This window comes from Octopus bimaculoides, chromosome 15 (genome assembly GCF_046866305.1).
Source record: "Octopus bimaculoides isolate indiv1 chromosome 15, ASM4686630v1, whole genome shotgun sequence".
Taxonomy (NCBI): Eukaryota; Metazoa; Mollusca; class Cephalopoda; order Octopoda; family Octopodidae; genus Octopus; species Octopus bimaculoides.
This window is the reverse complement of record NC_142942.1, coordinates 17,700,723-17,722,077: the sequence shown is the minus strand read 5'-3', so window position 1 is coordinate 17,722,077 and position 21,355 is coordinate 17,700,723. Positions and strand designations below refer to the sequence as shown.

Genomic DNA, 21,355 nt, shown 5'->3' with positions numbered 1-21,355 from the left:
ATCGTTTTGTTTTTTTCTTCTATCGATATTGCACACTCCTCTTTGTGTCTCTACTACTTTCGCCATATCATTTTAATCTCCGTATCTCTATATCTCTCACCATCTCTAACCACTTTCTCTCTCTCTCTCTCTCTCCCCCTCCATTTCTACATCTGTCTGTCTGTCTCTAATTCTCTCTCTCTCTCTCTCTCATCCCCTATTACTCTGTCTCATTCTGTTGATTTCTTCCAATATCTCCAGAAGACAAACAGAAGCAGAGGCATTAATCGTCACAAGCGCCACTGCAACACTCTACAGTCTCTCTCTCTCTCTGTCGCTCTCTCTCTCTCTCTCACTCTGCTCCAACTACACTTTGCCTTTCAGCTCAGGTGCCGTACTGCTGTCGCGTCCTGTGAGCTGCTGTGAAATAAACTGAAGCCAAATTGTTGACTATTTCTCTCGCAATGAGATATTTGGCTGTCTTTTTTGTATTCTTCTTGGCTGGTTGTTTCTCTTCTGCAAGACATCATACCAGATGGAACACTGGTTTACCGTTTTACAACGATGCCGTGGTAAGTATAGATATATACCCACTACACACCCACTACAATACACAGACCTCATATATATATATATATATATATATATATATATATACTTACAGATATAGGGTAAAAATTAATAATTAATTAATAATTAGTAATTTTACCAAGTAGTTCGGTATGTTAAAAAAACCATTATCGGTAATATATATATATATATATATATATATATATATATATACGCGTATATATTATATGCTATTTGTATGCATGTATGTATGTGTGTGTGTATTTTTATATATATATATATATATATATATATATATATATAGACACACACATACATAGTATATATATATATATATGTATATATATATATGTATATGTATATACATATATACATATATGTGTGTGTGTTTTGCATATATTTGTGAATCTATCTATCTATCTATCTATCTATCTATCTATCTATCTATCTATCTATCTATCTATCTATCTATCTATCTATCTATCAATCTATCTATCGATCTTCAGATATTGCACAGGCAAAAACAAAGACAAGCACCTAATAGAAACAAGTTGTTTTTGGATGCGAACAAGTCTTTGTGTATGTCTGGACGAAGAGATTCACAAATATATACAAAACACCCTCCCCCATTTCAACCTACCCATCCATTATTACTAATCTACCCAACCATTTTTCTATGTATCCATATGTATGTGTGTATGAGCATTTGTGTGAGTATAAAGTGTATAAATATCTATCTATCTATCTATCTACACAACATATATATTCTTTTATTCTCTTACATGTTTCACTCAGTTTGACAGCGGCCATGCTGGAACACCGCCTTAAGTATATATATATATATATATATATATATATATATATATATATATATGTATGTATATATATATATATATATGTATATGTATGTATATATATAGAACAAAACAATTTGATTCAAATTCGTTGGTTCCAACGAATTCGAGTCAAACAATTTTGATCCATACATGTAACTCTCAATAAATTGGTTGAGTACCCTTCTATCTATCTATCTATCTATCTATCTATCTATCTATCTCTCTCTATATATATATACATACATATTTATGTATGTAATTACGAATACATGTTTTGTTATATGTATCAATTCTTGCTATATATATATATATATATATATATATATATATAAATGTAAGCATGTATGTATATATATTGTGCGTATGTGTATATGTATACATAGGAAAATATGTATATATGAACGTACGTACGGTATATATCATTGTGCATCATTGCATGTGTGTATATATGATTGATGTGTGTGTGTGTATATATACATACATATACCTATATATATATATATATATATATATATATATATATATATATATATATATATATATATATATATATATATATATATATATATACATATACCTATATATATATATATATATATATACGAGAAGGAATTGCTGGTTATTTGTCTCTTAATTGAAAAATCTGTAATATTCCTCCAAAGCACACAGGCGCGCGTGCAAGACGTAACACACATAGACACAGACACACAAAAACACACGCACCACCACCGATGCCACCAACGCCATTACCCCCCCCCCCCCTCCACTAGCAAAAACAACAACAACAACATCAGCAACAAGTAAAATAACAACACGCCAACGAGGAAACTTCTTCTGGTTCCGACCATCTCCTAGCATTTGCAGCCAAACCCTGACCCCGACCACCAAAAGAAACCCCCCAAGGGCACATTTGGATATTGTATATCCGCACGTATGGAGTGACCTAGGGTTAAATAACAACAACAACAAGCCTAAAAGAGAACCTCCTACGGTCTTTATCCTCCAAGACCGGACTATGAGCAAAGGTGGGTGGAGACTCTGCGCAGTTGTTTGATCTGCTAGAAATAACAGCCAAAATCTTCTTCAAATCGAGCCATATCTTCTGAATGAGAAGAGAAATGATACATCTTACAATATGTGATCAGAGATGACCTATGTCCGATGAAAAAAAAAACAAAAACAAAAGCAAAACAAACCAAGGTAAAACAGGATGGTCACAGCTAGAACGTCATCAGTCACAGATCTATTCGTTCAGACCGACCTGGGGTTAAACAATAACAACAGCACGCTAAATCCTGCGTCTCCTCCAGTAAAAGTAATTTAAAGGGGGAGACGCTTCATTTGATTACAGTTAATTAAAATTTGGAAATTAATTAAAACCAAACAGCTATTTATTGAAATATATCTGATACAAACAGGAAAAAAAAAATCAAAATCCAAATAACCAGTATTCGGTGCTGGTATTAATGATGATGATGATGATGATGATAATAATAATGTCGATGATGATGGTGATGATGAGGTGGTGACAGTAACAATTTCGTTGTAGATGATGATGATGATGATGATCATGGCGTTGGTGATGGTGATGATGATTATGGTTATAATAATGATGATGATGAGAATATTATTACTACTGTGGTTAATATTTTTGTTATTGATGATGATAATGATGATGATGGTAGTAGTAGCAGCAGCAGCAGCAGCAGCAGCAGCAGCAGTAGTAGTAGTAGTAGTAGCAGTAGTAGCAGCAGCAGTAGTAGTAGTAGTAGTAGTAGTAGTAGTAGTAGTAGCAGTAGTAGTAGTGGTGCTATTCTTTCTGATTTTCGTCCAAAGCCAGCAATTTCTAGAGAAGGAATGAGTCGATTACTTCGACCCCAGTACTTGACTGGTACTTAATTTATCGACTTCGATAGGATGAAAGGCTAAGTTGACTTCGGCAGAATTTGAACTCAGAACGTGAAGAGAGACAAAATACCGCTAAATACCGCCTTCATAAGGATGATGATGATGATGATGATGATGATGATGATGAGGATGATGATGATGTCTAACAAAAAAGGTTACAAGTATTTTTCAGATTGAGTGTGTGTGTGGGGTGGGGATGAAGGATGGAGGCGAGGCGAGGGAGCTATAGCGACACTCTTATATGACTGATATTTAATGTATCGATCTCTGAAATCCTACCCACCACCACCACCATCACCACCATAAAACGACCCACGACAAAGAGGAATGGAAAAAGAAATCGATCAAGATGCCATTTAATAATAATTTCAATGATTAATGATTTGTGATATTCTAATAATCAGAATGATTTATTGATTCTACGTAAACAACAGGGACACTTGAAGCACCACCACCACCACCACCACCACCACCAACACGAGTACCTCCCACCCCCACCACCATCTTCAACAACAACAAATGTCTACTCAGTACACTATTGTTTATTTGTTTTACTTCTTTACTTATGTATGCACAGGCGTGGCTGTGTGGTAAGAAGCTTGCTTTCCAACCACATGGTTCTGGGTTCAGTCCCACTGCGTAGTAACTTGGGCAAGTGTCACATACACATATAGAGACACATACATTACATACATACATATGTATCTTTACAATAAAAGCGATAGAATAACCTGAAGAATATCGTGAACCAATTTTGCTATCATTAAAAGGAATCGGTTGCATGCAAAAGGCCATTAAACAAGCTGAGACGACAAAATTTCTCAATAGCCCCTTCACACTTACTTTGTTCTTTCCACTCTTTTTTCTTTGGCTCCCTCTCTCTCACAATTCTTGGCCTTCCTTTCATTCTCACCTTCTCTCCTCTTTCACTTCACTCTTTCCCTTTTCTTTTTTCTTTCTCGTCCTTCCCTAATTCTTCTACCCCTCTGCCTCTACTTCTCTCCTCTCCTTCTACGTGATCGGTGTTCTACCAAGCCTGACCTTTCTTTCTTGGTTCGACTACCATCCTTGCAACATCTATATTCCTTCCCATGCCTGTCATCCCTTATGTCCCTGCCGTAAGGCTTCACTTCCACACACGCCAACTTAATCTAATTCGTCTTTAGTCCAAAGACACCTGTTGTTAATGTCTTGTTGTTTACATTTGTATTTGGGTACCAGTTTTCCGATTTCTTTCCGTCCTTGTTTTCGTATACATTCGCTACTTTCCTCCTAGGAATCTAGTGCTCTTAGCTTTGATTCTCCTTGGGGCCGGCTAGATTGGAGTATAACCAGCCGAAACTGCAAAGATGATCTGGAACTCGACTGAGGAAAGAAAACTCCGAATGACCCGTCCTTATTTCGAAAATTCAACAACAATATGAGTCCTCAAAGACAGTTGGTCCCATAAATTCTAGAATAAAATTCAGGATTTATGGAGGGTCAAAGTTGGGAACAAAAACATGACAGTGGAGACATACAAGGAAACCGAACGGAAACAAACATGGAGGGTCGTTAGACCACAACGAAAGGAAAATAGTGAACACTGGAAGAAACATTTTTTGAAAGAGAAAAGATATCTATCTATCTATCTATCTATCTATCTATCTATCTATCTATCTATCTATCTATCTATCTATCTATCTATATGGGAAAATTTACGAAAAACAACAGACGAAGACAGGTGGTGTAAACAACAAATGGATGTATTAGTATAACGCTCGGGAATAGAGAAAGTTTTTAACGTTTCGAGCCTACGCTCTTCAACAGAAAGGAACACAGAAAGAAACAAGGAGAGAAACAAGGAGAGAAAAAAATATAAGTGTAGTGGTCAGCGATCTATCATGGCGAATGCCGGACAGAAGGATCACACAGGAGAGTTAAGAAGAAGGGGAGATAACAAAGAAGTAGAGATCCCAAGACGATATATATATATATATATATATATATATATATATATATATATATATATCGGCCATTATGATTTAGTTTCTTCAATAAGTTCAATTAGACTTCACCGAAATATTGAATATCAAATTTTTGCAATATATTTTGATAAACGCTTCAAGCAAGCCTTTTCAATCAGGTGCCCCTAAGAGTACTCAAGACAAGTGGCGCTGTTAGGCGACGTTTGCATAAACACAGGAATCTTTTTTAAGTAATTACAATCATTGAAACGCTATTTGTCTAGAAGCATGCGTATTTCGCCCCTTTCCTCTTCCTATCCACTTTACGTTGTAAACAAAGACTTTTAGCGATGTTTATGGCCGAAATATTGTCGAATGAGGCTAATTTGTGAGTGTCGCTTTCAACAAAAATGTGTTTAAGGCATGGGTGTGTGTGTGTGTGTGTGTGGTTACGAAGCTTGATCTCCAACCACGTGGATTTGGGTTAAGTCCCACTGCGTGGTACCTTGAGCGTGTGTCTTCTGGTACGGTCCCCGGCTGACCATTGCCTTGTGATTGCATGCGCGCGCGCGTATGTATCTTTCTGTTTGTGTTTGCCCGCTACTGTTGCTATCACCACCACCACAACCACCACTACAATTGTTTGACAAGCGGTGTTGGTTTGTTTAAGTCCTCGTCACTTAGCGGTTAGGCAAAAAAGACACTGATAAAATACGTTCCAGTTTAAGAGAAAATAAGCGTTGGAGATCGATTTGTTCGGCTTAACCTTTCGAGGTGGTATCCCAGTATGGTCGCAATCCAGTGACTAAAACAACAACAACAAAAAAAACACTTATTATATATATATTCTTCATACGGGGGTACGCCATCACATTATGTGTATGTGTGTGTGTGAGCGTGTATGTTTGTGTGTGTGTATGCATGTATGTATGTATGTATGTATGTATGTATATATATTGTATAAAAGATCGTGGGTAAGGCCAAATAATGCGAAGTAAATGCAAGTTAAATCACAAGAAAACAAATATGTGAATTAATGTAGACTTCCCTTGTTTTCAATATTTCGGGGTTATGACCCAATTTTCAAGAAACGTCGGCAACATTCGTCAATTTCTTGAAGATGGGGTCATAACCCCGAAATATTGAATACGTTAATTCACATATTTGTCTTCTTGTGATTTGCCTTGCATTTACTTCGCATTGTTCTGGCCTTACCCACGATCCTTTATACAATATATTCAGCACAATGCATCATAGTAACTATTCCATTATATATATATATATATATATATATATACTTATAAATCTACACATACACACACACATGTGTAAGTATGTATGTATATACACATACGCGCGTATGCGCACTTGTATGCGTAAGTGTTTGTGTGTGTAATGGCCAAGAGAAGCATATAACTCTATGGATACTCACCTACACACACACACACACACACACACACACACACACACACACACACACACACAGAAGTATGCATATGTATTAATGTTGGGTCCAACTCAGACAATGAAACCAAATAGTTTTGTAAAGTATACAATGTCGGTAAAGATATGATGGTAACAAACTTTTATCTGAATGCAGACAACAATGCGTGCCTTTCACAAACACAGAAGTAACACAATAAATACATATTTATCTAATCTTGTAAATAACAACATCCCAAAACTTCCTATTGTTATTCACACGTAACTGTAATCTATCCTAGAAATGTTGTGTCACGTGTCGTTTTATATCGTAATATCTTACGATATACCTTAATTCGCAAACAAATAGCACCTTTCATTTCATTCTCTCCGCAAGATTTATTGATAAATAATACCAAAGGAAACAAAAGTCCTCAGAGAGCGCAAACCTCCGCCAAGATAACACCCACGTCCTCTCAACGATTAGCTAGAGATAATTTTAAAAATGAGAATATCTTCTTCTTCTTCTTCTTCTTCTTCTTCTTCTTCTTCTTCTTCTTCTTCTTCTTCTTCTTCTTCTTCTTCTTCTTCTTCTTCTTCTTCTTCTTCTTCTTCAAAAGACAAAGACAGGTGGTGTAGACAACAGACAGATGTATTAATATAATGCTCGGGAAGTGAAAAAGTCTTTAACGTTTCGAGCCTACGCTCTTCCACAGAAAGGAACAGAGAAAGAAACAAGGAGAGAAAATAAAGAATGTGTAGTGGCTAGCGATCTATCATATATATTATATATATATATATATATATATATATATATATATATAGTGAGAATATACAAAAACAAAACAAAAACAAAAGACGAAGATGGGTGTGTAGACAACAAACAGATGCATTAGCTTAACTCTCGAGAAGTGAAAAAGTTTTTTACGTCTGAAGATTACGCCCTTCGACAGAAAGGGGCACAAAAATAAACAGAGAGAGAGAGAGAGAAAGAGAAAATAAGAAAAAGGTTTAGTGGCTAGAGATACGCACACACACATGTATACATGCCCCCCACCACCTGCTCTCACATGTAGTCGAACTAAACAGAAAATACTTTTTGCAGATGATGTTCAGCAGAAGAAAACCATCGAAATATAACACAGACACACACACACGTAAATTCATGAAGTTCAGTATGTAATATAAGATCCACATGTGCAAATATTTGCATGCATAGATGAATGAGTGTTTAAGAACAAACATATATATATATATATATATATATATATATATATATATATAACATGACGAAACGGATGTTTTCCAAGTTGCAGCGAAAGTATTCTATTTCAAGGTTAGCAGCAAGCTCTTTGTCCATTGGTTAGAAACTAGAAAAATAAAACCTAGAACGAACATACATACATACATACATACAAACAAAAATACCCTGTTGTTGATGTTGAAATTCCAATGAAGGAACCTTGAATCTAAGCTAGAAACCGGCTCTTTCTCTATTGGCAAGAAATCTTGAAATAAAACTGAACAATGCGGTTGGGAATATATATGCGTAGGCGCATATATATATATATATATATATATATATATATATATATATATATATATATATATATATATATATATATATATATATATGTATGTATATGTATATATATACATATATTGGAAATATTCAATTATTTGGCAAGCAAAATTTCGTCATTTCATCGGCCAAATTAATCAACGTATTTGTTGTAAATCTTTTCACAAGTTTACATTGGTATTAACCAGGAAACATTAGAATTGGTCAAAAGGTTTTAAATGTGCCAGTTTTTATTGTCGCTATACAATTACGCCACTGCTGCTGTCTTCGTGTGTTTTTATGTTTTCAGCGAAATTTAAACGAAAATCTTCACAAGAAAAAGACGCGCCTTCTTGTGTTTTTCTATCAACACTCCCTTCCAAAATTTCATATTTCATTACCCAAAACTAAACCATCCTCGCCCATCAAGTCTAAAACTTCTTTTATGACCTCAGTGCTTTCTTTCCTCCACCGTCGCAAATCATCCTTGAAAACCGTTCCGTGAGTTACGTAGTTCTTTCGAAAGTGCATTTTTAGTAGTTTTGCAATGACCTTTTTTTTTTCCAGACGATGTCACTAAGACGTTTGACATTTAAAATTCTAAATGACCGCCAGAGATATCTTAGTCATACCAAGACTCGTCTGTTGATGAATTTTCACAAAGGATTTCTTCCTTGAATGTAACTATTACGCTTCCATCCTTCAGGTGTAAAAGAGATTTTGTGTTTGGAGGTTTGTTCTCTATTTTAGATTTCGTTTGACTATCATAAAACTGTAGAGGATGGCCAAGAGCATTGTCTAACACAGGGGTTTTCAAACTGTGGTCCGCGGACCACAGGGGGTCCGCAAGGACAAGACAGGCGGTCCGTAGACAGCAAATACTTTTTATGGGCAATTTGATTTTATATATGTTTTTTAATCGAAATCTTTTCATTGACAATAAACCTATTTGTTAAATACTGTTAAATAAATAAATGTAAAAATATATGTTATTTTAAGCAAATATTTATGTATAAATTTCATAAGCGTTTATAAGGGGGTCCCTAAGGTAAAGCCTGAAATATAAAGGGGTCTGCAAGTCAAAAAGTTTGAAAAGCCCTGGTCTAACATAACAATAGATTTGGCAAATCCTTCTCAACACAGAGTGATACATGTAAAACGTAGCTGAACCATTTATGGGCATATGGTCCATCAGACGACCTTCCATAGAATCTCCCTTTCTGTCTAATTTCATTTCCAAGACTCAGATCACATCGTCGTGAGAACGAACTCGCGACTGCTTGGTTGAAGAGCAAATTTCTTTTCTCGTTTAGCCATTTAGTCCATATCCGTCGCGTACAGATATAAACACACAACGAACCACGGACACATACACTCACATACACACACACACACACACACAGACAGAGGCGGACACAACTGGATATAAATCTAAGCACACAAACACATAACCAGCCATACAGACGCAAGCATACACACATACACACCCACACACCCACACACACTCATTATGAATGAAAATACTTATTGAATGAACTGATTTACTATGGTAACTAAGTAATGGTTATTTGTACCATCACCGCTCTCACCACCACCACCGCACCACCACCACCACCACCACCACCACCACTACTACTACTACTACTACTACTACTACTACTACTACTACTACTACTACTACTACTATCGTTTTCCCGACTAAACGTACCCTCATCATTATAGTTGTAAACCGTCTCATCCTACGCTGTCTTCATACGAACAAACGATTGACATGTTAGAAATAACAACCCAGTCCTCCCTCAAATCATACATATCGTCTTATGAAATGAAGGGACGCGTTAGATAAAAGTAGTCTCAGATTGTTTACATTATTTACATTATTTAAGAGCGCGGGCTACTAACCCCAAGATTCCGAGTTCGATTCCAAGTAGTGACCTGAACACTAATAATAGTCTCAGATTATTGTGATTGAAGAAAAACAAACAAACAAACTAAAAAACCCCAAGACAAAAAAGAAACAATGATGGGTTGGTCATAGGTAGAGTGTCTTTAATCATAGGTTTACGCAATCACTGCTGACCTGCGGTTTAACAACAACAACAACAACAACAACAACCATTGTATCAATTATTTTCGCCATCTTTGTATATTAAATCCGTCTTCTTTCATTCACCTCCACCGCCGCTGCCCCTGCCACCACCAGCACCACCCCTGTTTTTATCTGTCATCCCCACCCCATCTATTACGTTTGTTTTCTCTGTCGTAATTATCTAACTGGTCAACCACTTCTATGTAACTTTTGTGGTCATAACCATCTCCCACTGCCACTACCTTTACTCTCACTACTACATGTCCTGTGTACTATAACCATCTCCCACCACCACCACCACCGTTATGACTGCAACTCCCCTGTGTCAAAACATCTCCCACTTCTACTCCAACTGCTACATGTTCTGTTACGTTTTTACCTTCTTCAACCTCCTCCTACTACAACTAAAGACTAGATCCACTCCTAGCCAACGCTAGAAATAGCAAAATTCTCCTCAAATCTCACCTTAGTGTATTACTAAAGAAAAGGAGAGTGATACACACACACACACACGCACACACGAATATATACACGCACGCACACCTATTTATGTATATATCGAGAGAGAGAGAGAGAGGGAGAAAGAGCAGGATGGTCACAGCTGGCATAACTTTGATCATAGGCCCACAGATCAGTGCTGACCTGGGGTTAAACGTCAACGCCAACATCAAACGCAGATCCACTCCAATCTGAATCGTGTGTATTCTTCAAAATCTTCGATCCTCGTATCCCATCTCATGCTCCTACTTGTTTTTAGATTCCAAACATTTCTAGGTTTTGTCTACTGATTGCTTTGATAAACTCAGACGAACGGAGTTTCTTTTTTTCAATTCACTATATGTGTGATCCTACCACGATTATATATAGTTAAGAGAATACTCCCATGAGCTTTTCTTTCAGCCATATTGCGGATATCAGCACTGTCACTTTATGTTCACCTCTCTCTCTCTTACTCCTTTTCCCCTCCCCTCTCCCTTACTCCTCCGCTTTCGCTTTCATTTCACTCCGACCCGCCCTGTTGTGACGTCATTAACATGGTGTCGTCTGCTTGTAATCTCACTTGTACAGCTTTCTTCCATGTTTTGTTCCTTTTTTCCGGAACGTTTTTTTCCCTTCTTTCTCTCTTTTCCTTTAACATCATTGTTGCTGTTATTTAATTCTTCCTTCCTCCGCATTTTATTTTCTCTATCTATCTATCTATCTATTTTTTTTCCCGCGATCCCTTTTGATCGAAACCCCCCCTTTTTTCCGCGATCCCTTTTGATCGAAATTATCCCCCCCCTTTCCCCCCCAAAAGAAAAGCTCTACATTGTAATTTGTCCATTTTCTGTATTTAGCCCTGTGTGGCTATAATAAAAAGATATCTATCTATCTATCTATCTATCTATCTATCTACCTACGTACCTACGTACCTACCTACCTACCTACCTACTATCTATCTATCTATCTATCTATCTATCTATCTATCTATCTATCTATCTATCTATCTATCTATCTATCCAGATAAATATATCAATTGATAGATAAATAAATGTATGTGTGTGTGTGTATATGCATACATATAAATATATATATATAGGTAGACAGACAGATAAATAGATAGGTAGCTACGCGTCCATACACCTACCTACCAATGTATCTACATATCTATCTATTTATATAACTATGCACTTAAGCCTCTTCCTCTCTATCCCTCTCGCTATATATATATATATATATATATATATATATATATATATATATATAGATAGATAAATAGATAGATAGATAGATTTGTAGGTACGTAGGTAGGTAGGCATCGACATACATATTTACATACTAACCTACCAGCCAATCTCTATATCTACGTACTTTGTCATCCTTTTTCTTTATTTCCTCGTTCGCTTTCTGCTCTATTCAGCATCAATGAACGATATGATTTCAACAACAGCAACACCAACATTAATACTATTTCATTAGGTACTTATACACATCCAAATCCATTTGCTTAATTCATATAGGCATAGAGTCATAGCACTGATTACCTGTTGAGTAGTTGTGCACTCTCAGCAATTAGACATCTGGCTTTGATGAACTACGTTAATATACTTCTAATTAATATCATTAATGTAATTCTACAACCTCCGTTAATGTACTACTAATTAATGTCACACTTATGCAAATATATCTAGTTTATCACGGAGATAAATGCAGCTTTGTAATAAAATGGCCGTGTGGTTAAGACGTTCGCTGCGAAATTAGGTTGTCCTGAGCTCGATCTCACAGCACAGCTCTTTGGATACATGTAATAATTTTTTTTTATCATAGCTTAGTGTTCACCCGTGGAGGCGCAATGTGTATATGTGTATATGCATAGGGTAAAGACCCCCCTTTGATCATGAATGACCGAGGCACAAGTCCAAGCAGAGCTGTTTATAGAAGACCATCAGTCGCCCATGTATACCAGCCTCCCCTTCTCCTCGCCACCACTGTTAACTCAAGGGAAAGGCAAAGGGGCCGACACAGCTTGGCACCAGTGACGCTGCAACTCATTTCTACAGCTGAGTGAATTGGAGCAACGTGAAATAAAGTGTCCCATATCCAGTTAGCAACTTCCTTGTCTTTCTGTCTAAGCTGTTTAGTTCGTCTACTGTCCATGCGATTATCCCTGCTCCATATCTAAGGAGTAAAAACCACCCATTATTATTATTATTATTATTATTATTATTATTATTATTATTATTATTATTATTATTATTATTATTATTATTATTATTATTATTATTATTATTATTATTATTATTATTATTATTATTATTATTATTATTATTATTATTATTATTATTATTATTATTATTATTATTATTATTATTATTAAGGTGGCAAGCTGGTAGAATCGTTAGCACGCCGGGCGAAATGCTTAGTGGTATTTCGCCCGTCACTGCGTTCTGAGTTCAATTTCCGCCGAGGTCGACTTTGCCTTTCATCCTTTCGAGGTCGATAAATTAAGAACCAGTTACGCACTGGGATCGATATAATCGACTCAATCTGTTTGTCTGTCCTTGTTTGTCCCCTCTGTGTATAACCCCTTGTGGGCAGTAAAGAAATAGGTATTTCGTCTGCCGTTACGCTCTGAGTTCAAATTCCGCCGAGGTCGACTTTGCCTTTCATCCTTTCGGGGTCGATAAATCAAGTACTAGTGAAACACTGAACCCGAGGTAATTGACTAATCCCCTCCCCCAAAATTTCAGGCCTTGTGCCTATAGTAGAAAGAATTATTATTATTATTATTATTATTATTATTATTATTATTATTATTATTATTATTATTATTATCATTATTATTATAATATTTTTCATTTTTATTATTACCAGGAAATCGGTTATAACAATTTGAACCATGAAGTGCGTTGGCCGACTAATCTACGTCCGGTTGCTGAGTGGCCAGAGTGGAAGGACGCCACAGTTCGACAGGTGAGCGGGTTGGACACCAACCAAAATGGCGACGTTGTGGTCTTCCATAGGGGTACACGAGAATGGGGCGCCAGGTAAGCTCTTAACCAATAACTTCTTAATGTTCTAACTTATGCCTATATCATTGTAATTAAGCAGGGGCCATTCTCGTGAAAGTTGAACCAAAACAGGATATCAACAAGTTTTAGAATACTCAGAAAAGTTACCATGTACCTGATATTAATCTTTTGTCTTTTAGCTTTTATTTGTTTCAGTCGTTTGACTGCGGCCATGCTGGGGCATCACCTTGAAGCGTTTTAGTCGAACAAATCAGCCTTAGGATTTTCTTTTTAAAGCTTGGTACTTTTCATCCTGTTTGTGTTTGTAAAATACGACTGGAGAAATCAAACAACCAGCCAGCCAACATTTATGATGTCGGCTATTGCACACACACATACATACACAGACGCGCACACGTACACATACGTGATGAAAGATACATTGCCATGTACATAAGGCCTACAACAGAAACAACCATCCCCGACACACAGACACGCATGCACACACATACACACACCACACACACGCACATGCACATACATACATACATACATACATGATGGCAGTCCACTCGTGACTGAGGAAGATCATTGCCGACCTTCAGGAACATTGTGCGCTCTAGGACTAACTTATATTTTGCATTTGCAGCTCCGTTGGTGGCTAATGAGCCCTGCTCTTGACAAGTATACACGACTGCAAACATTGCAGACCAAGCTGTCCCCACATACATACACACATACATACATACATACATACATACATACATACATACATACATACATACATACATACATACATACATATATGTATTCCTTTACCCGTTAAATACATCCCTACATCATCACGAACTAGCACGCTGTACGTATGTCTCCGAAATTCTTTTATTTATCAATTCATTTATTCTTTTTTCTTTCACAGGTCTTTTGATCGATTGAATAACTTCCGAGGCCACGGTGCAATCAAGCAGAACACTATTGTAACTTTATCAAACAGCACCGGAACAGAAGTGTCATCGTTTGGCGCCAATTTGTAAGTTGGTAGAATTTTTTTAGTTAACACATCATTTTAAAATTACTATTTCAATAAGGCGGTGAATTGGCAGAATTGTTATTGCACCGGAAAAATATGTTTAGAGTTCAAATACTGCTGAGGTTGACTTTGACTTTCATCCTCTCGGGGCCGATAAAAGAGGTACTAGTTAAACACTGGGGCCGATGTAATCGACAAGCCCCCTCCCCGAAATTGTAGGCCTTGTGCTAAAATTTGAAACCAATATTAAATATTTTAAACAACTGAAAACTTTTTCAATCTCTCACACTTGTTTATAAATGCAGCTATCTATCTATCTATCTATCTATCTATCTATCTATCTATCTATCTATCTATCTATCTATCTATCTAACCCTAACCCTAACCACATGGTTCCTGGTTCATTTCCACTGCGTGACACCTTGGGCAAGTGTCTTCTACTATAGTCTCGGCCCGACCAAAGGCTTGTGAGTGGATTTGGCAGACGGAAACTGAAAGAAGCCCATCGTATATATATATATATATATATATATATATATATATATATATATATATATATATACAAGCACACGCATGCGCACACATATATACGCATGCACACACATACACATATCTATGTATACATGTGTATGCGTGATGTATGAATTTCATAAATATGTTTTATATATTAATATATATATATGTATTTTTTTTCTACAGGTTTTATTTACCTCATGGTATAACAATTGACCAAGAAGATAATATTTGGACAACAGATGTTGGACTGCATCAGGTAAGCGGCGGGGTGCGGGATGGTTGGGGTGGTGAAATCCACCTCGAAGTACATTGTGTTGTGACAGGGTGTATTTTGTTGTTGTCCTCACTCTTCATCCCCGCCTCCTACAAAATTTGTGACCTTGTTTGGTGGATTGTCTTTGTAGGTGATGAAGTTCTCAGCTGGATCAAATCAACCCTCTATGATTCTTGGCATCAGGTTGACTCCAGGAACAGACGAGAGTCACTTTTGTCAACCGACAGATGTAGCTGTTGCTTCCAATGGACAATTCTTTGTGGCCGACGGGTAAGAAATGCTGATTCCATTTTTTCCGATTTCGGATACTTTTACGAAATTTGGGCTTACGTACATACATACATACATACATACATATCGCCATGATCGACCGCTAGCCACTAAAGCTTTTTTTATTCTCTCTGTTTATTTTCTCCTGTTCCTTTCTGTTGAAGAGCGTAGGCTCGAAACATAAAATACTTTCTCACCATCCTGAGCGTTAAACTAATACACCTGTTTTTTTTTTATTTACACACCTGTCTTTGATATATATATATATCAAAATAAGCAACATGGATATCCAGAGGTAATGCAGTACGTTCATTTCATGCAACTCCATTTAACTGAACAATGCAATCATATATATATATATATATATATATATATATATATATATATATATATATACACACGCATATATATAGTTAGAGGTTAAGAAGCCATTTAAGCGATATTAAATATCCAATATGCTACTTGATGTGTATCTACATATTTATAACCAAGTGCTTACTATTGCATGGCACTATCTATCGCAATTCAATACTAGGTAGGGGGGTAAATTAAAAATTTACCCAGGATTTATAAGACAAATACGAAAATGGAGAGCATATACAATCAACAAACACCAGCCAGTAAACATTCAATTATACCTATTTATTAATTAATTACAAACATTTGTGTAAGTGATTCAAATAAACGTTTACTTGAATAACACAAATGTTTTAATCAATTAATAAATAGATATAATTGAATGTTTACTGGCTGACGTTTGTTGATTGTTTATCTTCGCCATTTTCTTATTTGCCTCATATATATTTATACACATAAATATACATATATGTATAAACATATAATATATATATTATTCGCTTATGCGTGTGAGTACGATGTGGTCAAGTATGATGATGTTGTTGTTGTTGCTCTAGCAGTTGTTGAAGACGACGACGACGATGATGATGATGACGAGATGGTGAGAAAGTTATTTAAAGAGGAAAAAGACAAGTTACTTAAAAGCAGACGATCCCATTTCTCTTTGCAGTTATTGTAACAGCAGGGTGATGAAATTCTCAAAGAATGGAACTTTCCTGTCTTACATCGGAAGAAATTGTAAGTCGCTCTCTTTGAAACGATTCCTTTATTTGTTATACAAGAGCACGCCAAGAATGTGTGTAAATGTGTGTATGTGTGTGTATGTGTGTGAGTATGTATGCATGTGTGTGTGTGTGTGCGTGTGTGACTGTGTGTTCGTTCACCACCACCGCTTGACAACCGGTGTTGGTGAGTGTACGTCCCCATAACTTAGCGCTCCGTGAAAGAAACAAACAGAGGAAGTAAAAGGCTTAAAATGTAAATTTTAAGTCTAATGATTGAAACAGTCTAATGATTGAAACAAGTAAGAGATTAAACGATAATTGAAGAGAAATAAATGAACGTCACATGTTTTACAAATCAGCAAATCATGTCGCAGTGAAAAAAAAAAAAAACGTCATTAAAATCACAAAAAGAAACAAAACAAGCACGAAAAACTCAGTTAAGGGAGGTAACTCTATCTGCAGTAATCTAAGGGAAGTAATTCAGATATCAATTTCATTAATTTTTTTTAAATGTTGCTGTAAAAAACCCCAGAATCTGATATGAATAAGGGAATATGATGAACTCAAAGCAGAGACATAGCTAGAATACTTGTAATAGAGTGGACTCCACTAAGGGTACTGAATGTGCCGGGTAGTGGTGTTAACTCACGCGAGGTATTAAGTCTGATATTACAAAAACAATTTCTAAACTTCTCTGCTTCACTGCGCATCACCGTCCCTACAAACCCCCTACACAGCATGCCTTACACCAAGGACACGATGTGCGTATGTATGTATGTATGTATGTGTTCTATAAACCATTCTAATTGCATTTCTTGTTTCTTCACAGATCAAATGAATGTAGTTCACAGTATAACATTGGTGGAGCAGTTGGACCGTATATATGTGGCCGACCGAGAGAACAAACGGTAAGAACACTTCTGTGTTCGTATATGTGTATACATACGTACATTGTAATATAATATAATATAATATAATATAATATCATATCATATATATATATATATATATATATATATATATATCACTATGTGTGTATACTTCTCAAATATTCAATTATATCTATATATCATCCACAATATATATATATATATATATATATATACATATATATATATATATATATATATACTAGATGGTGTACCCGGTAATTCCCGGGGGTAAAGATATTCGGGTTGTTTAAATAAAATAGTAATATGTAGTAGATAGAAGGATCCATTGGAAGGGCCCTATTATCGATTTTTTTCAAGAATCTAAATATGTCACGAGGTTTCCAGACATGAGTCTTACTCACGTGTCAAGTTTCATCAAAATCAATAAAACGATGTTGGAGGAGTTAGCTAACAACACCACAAACAAACACACACCGATTTTCCACATATGTAGTATATATATATATATATATATATATATATATATATATATATATATATATATATATATATATATTGTAATGCTCATAAAGTTAAATTAGCGCTTTCATACATATTATAATCATCAAATTTCAAATGTGTTCAACTGACAGTTGAGTCTTTGACCCTCTTAGAACGCTCCAACAAGTTGAATTTTTAGAATATATTTTTGACCAATCCGCATGCAAGTTAAACGACACGGCTTGCCAGGCGTACCGATATTCTGTAACTTGTTTATATCTATATGCTAGAGATATTTTTAAATACACATCATTATCTGGTTGTTATATTATTGCTGTTATATATATATAAATATATGCATCTTTTCACTAGGATTCTGTGCTTTAAGGCTGGTCTGAAGGATGAAAAGGAAACTGGTAAATTCGTGTCATCTTTGGTGAGGAAGCAGCTGGGGCGTATCTATGCTGTAAAGTACGATCCTAACAGTAAGTATTTCGTATTTATATAATTAGTCTATAGACCCTCTCATCTCAGTGACTTATAGTATTTCATAAGACTACACTGGAACGATAAGCTGTAGCACTTCTTTACAAATCTACATTTCAAGTATGCCACCTGACAGTACGTCACAAATCTACATTTATTCTATGATCCCTGTCTGTACTTTATACCGATACAGTTAAAAATTATGATCGTTAACAATATCTTATGAACCTTAATTTATACGCTTTCTCTTACTGTTAAACAATCACGCCCCGTCTTTCTCTTTCTCTTTTATTCCACAGTGAATGTTCTTTACGTGGCCAGTATGTTGTCTGGACGAGGTTTTGGCAGTACCATCGGCTTACTGAATGGTGAAGTTATTGCTACCTGGCACACCGGAAGAAACCAGATGAATTTAATGACGAGAAACCAGGTGAGTTTAATCACATACATATACACGAACTCGTACAATCTTGCTCCCCTCCACCAACAATTTCTCAGAATACTTGTCTATCCCATACACCCGCATTATCCCAAAACGAAAAACAAAACCAGGATGTTCTTTAATTTTTGTCTCCTGCCATTCTTCTTTTCCAGAACAACAAAGCTATGCCCCACGACATTGCTGTTGCACCGAACGGACGTGCGGTCTACGTCACGGACATACTCAACGAAGACAACCCACTATTCAAACTCCAGTATTAATGAATGACGCCATTTTAATTTTGGGGTTAATTCATCATTGGTTGGATTTAGTTACTAATTAGATTACTATTAATTTAGAAGTTAATTATAGTTCTGATCTCTACCTGTACCTTATCGGGTGAGAGAAAGAGAAGTAATAATGGCAGTGATGGGGAAACAATATAAATAAAGAAATAAAAATGTCTATCTTTTGCAATGCATAGGATACACACACACACACACACACACACACACACACACACACACACACACACACAAAGCGACATGCAGACTCTCCAATACCAGCAAACACAGAGTGACTAACACAAACACATAAACATGCAAACAAAATATACATACATACATACATACATACATACATACATATATATATATATATATATATATATATATATATATATATATATATATATATATATATATGGATGTCGGTATGCACATACCTGTACGTATATATGCATATACTCATTTACTTTTGTTTTTATATATATATATATATATATATATATATATATAAATACACACACACACACACACACCAGTGATCAAGTGTGTTGATATATAAATGAAATAAATTAAGAACAGACATAGATACTTTTAATTGATAGTAGGTGGGGGTAATAGAACAGTTATCCTAGTACAGCCAATCAAAACTTATTTGCACGATTCTACCAAAGCTCAACTACACACACACACACACACACACACACACACACACACACACACACACACATGCGTATATATATATATATATATATATATATATATATATATATATATATATACAATATGCATATGTATGATCTGTATCCGATATTCCACCGATATAATTATTGATAAAATTATATTTATTTTTATAAATCATATTTTTAATTTGCATAGGTCCCCCTCTTCTTTTCTCCTTCTCCTTCGACAGTATTTGTTTTTATGTATGTGTATTTTGAATTAAATATATACACATATTCTATAAATATTCCCGTATACGCATTCATATATGTGTGGTTCAATGGTTGTAACAACATCATTAGCACTTTCAACTATATTGGTGTTAAATTTAACTAATAATCCACTCCATGTGATCACTGTATATATATCTATGATAATATTAAAGAGAATATTATATGTTTTATATAGCATATATATCATATATATTATATACATGTCTTATACAATATTATGTTATATACACAGGGTGGGTGAAAAGTAAGTAGGCATTAAAAATTGTTAATAAAATCCATATTCCTTTTAAAAATTTATTGAAACAAATGATACATGTTCTTTATTACATCTGAAAATAAAAGTAAATCTTCGTATTTCAACGTAAGCAACGGTGGCATCAACCAGTTTCCCCAAACGGCCAGGGATGGAATGAACAACCTTCTGAAGGGCGTCGTCTGGGATATCATTGAGGACCTCCGGAATCCGAGTTTCCAAGTCCTCCAGTGTGCGAGGTTTTGTCTTGTACACCTCATCTTTTGTGTAACCCCTCAGGTAAAAACCACATGGAGTGAGATCTGGCCTTCTTGAAGTTCTGGACTTCTGCGGTGACAGTCTTCAGGTTTTAGCTCCGACATGTAATGGGTTTTCCACGGACGAAGATTCAATTCTTTATGAAACACCGTACGTATTGTGTGTCTTGTTAATCCACTTTCACGAGCTGCCGAACGTGTTGATTTTTGCGGGCTACGATTAAACCTTTCCTGTACTGTTGCCACGTTCTTCACTGACCACTTCTTCTTGCATCGTTCATAGAGCCCGTGGTCATCAGCTTTGCATGACAACTTCTCATTGTCTCCGGACATAGTGTTGCATGCTTACAT

General features: G+C 35.8%; 1 protein-coding gene across 1 annotated transcript; it reads left to right on the top strand.

The window, feature by feature from the left end:
• LOC106875056 (peptidyl-alpha-hydroxyglycine alpha-amidating lyase 2) lies at nucleotides 1-19,867 on the top strand. The gene is made up of 10 exons (XM_089363487.1): nucleotides 1-551; nucleotides 13,666-13,838; nucleotides 14,722-14,832; nucleotides 15,532-15,604; nucleotides 15,753-15,892; nucleotides 16,920-16,987; nucleotides 17,804-17,882; nucleotides 18,720-18,832; nucleotides 19,133-19,263; nucleotides 19,428-19,867. Exons 1-10 carry the CDS (start codon nucleotides 444-446, stop codon nucleotides 19,533-19,535), a joined length of 1,104 nt encoding a protein of 367 aa, XP_089219613.1. The 5' UTR covers nucleotides 1-443; the 3' UTR covers nucleotides 19,536-19,867.
• The last annotated feature ends 1,488 nt before the right edge of the window (nucleotides 19,868-21,355 follow it).

Coding starts and splice junctions, on each gene's coding strand:
- LOC106875056 (XM_089363487.1), top strand. CDS start 444: ATGAGATATTTGGCTGTCTTTTTTGTATTCTTCTTGGCTGGTTGTTTC. Junction 16,988..17,803: donor GTCTTACATCGGAAGAAATT/GTAAGTCGCTCT, acceptor GTTTCTTCACAG/ATCAAATGAATGTAGTTCAC. Junction 17,883..18,719: donor GCCGACCGAGAGAACAAACG/GTAAGAACACTT, acceptor TCTTTTCACTAG/GATTCTGTGCTTTAAGGCTG.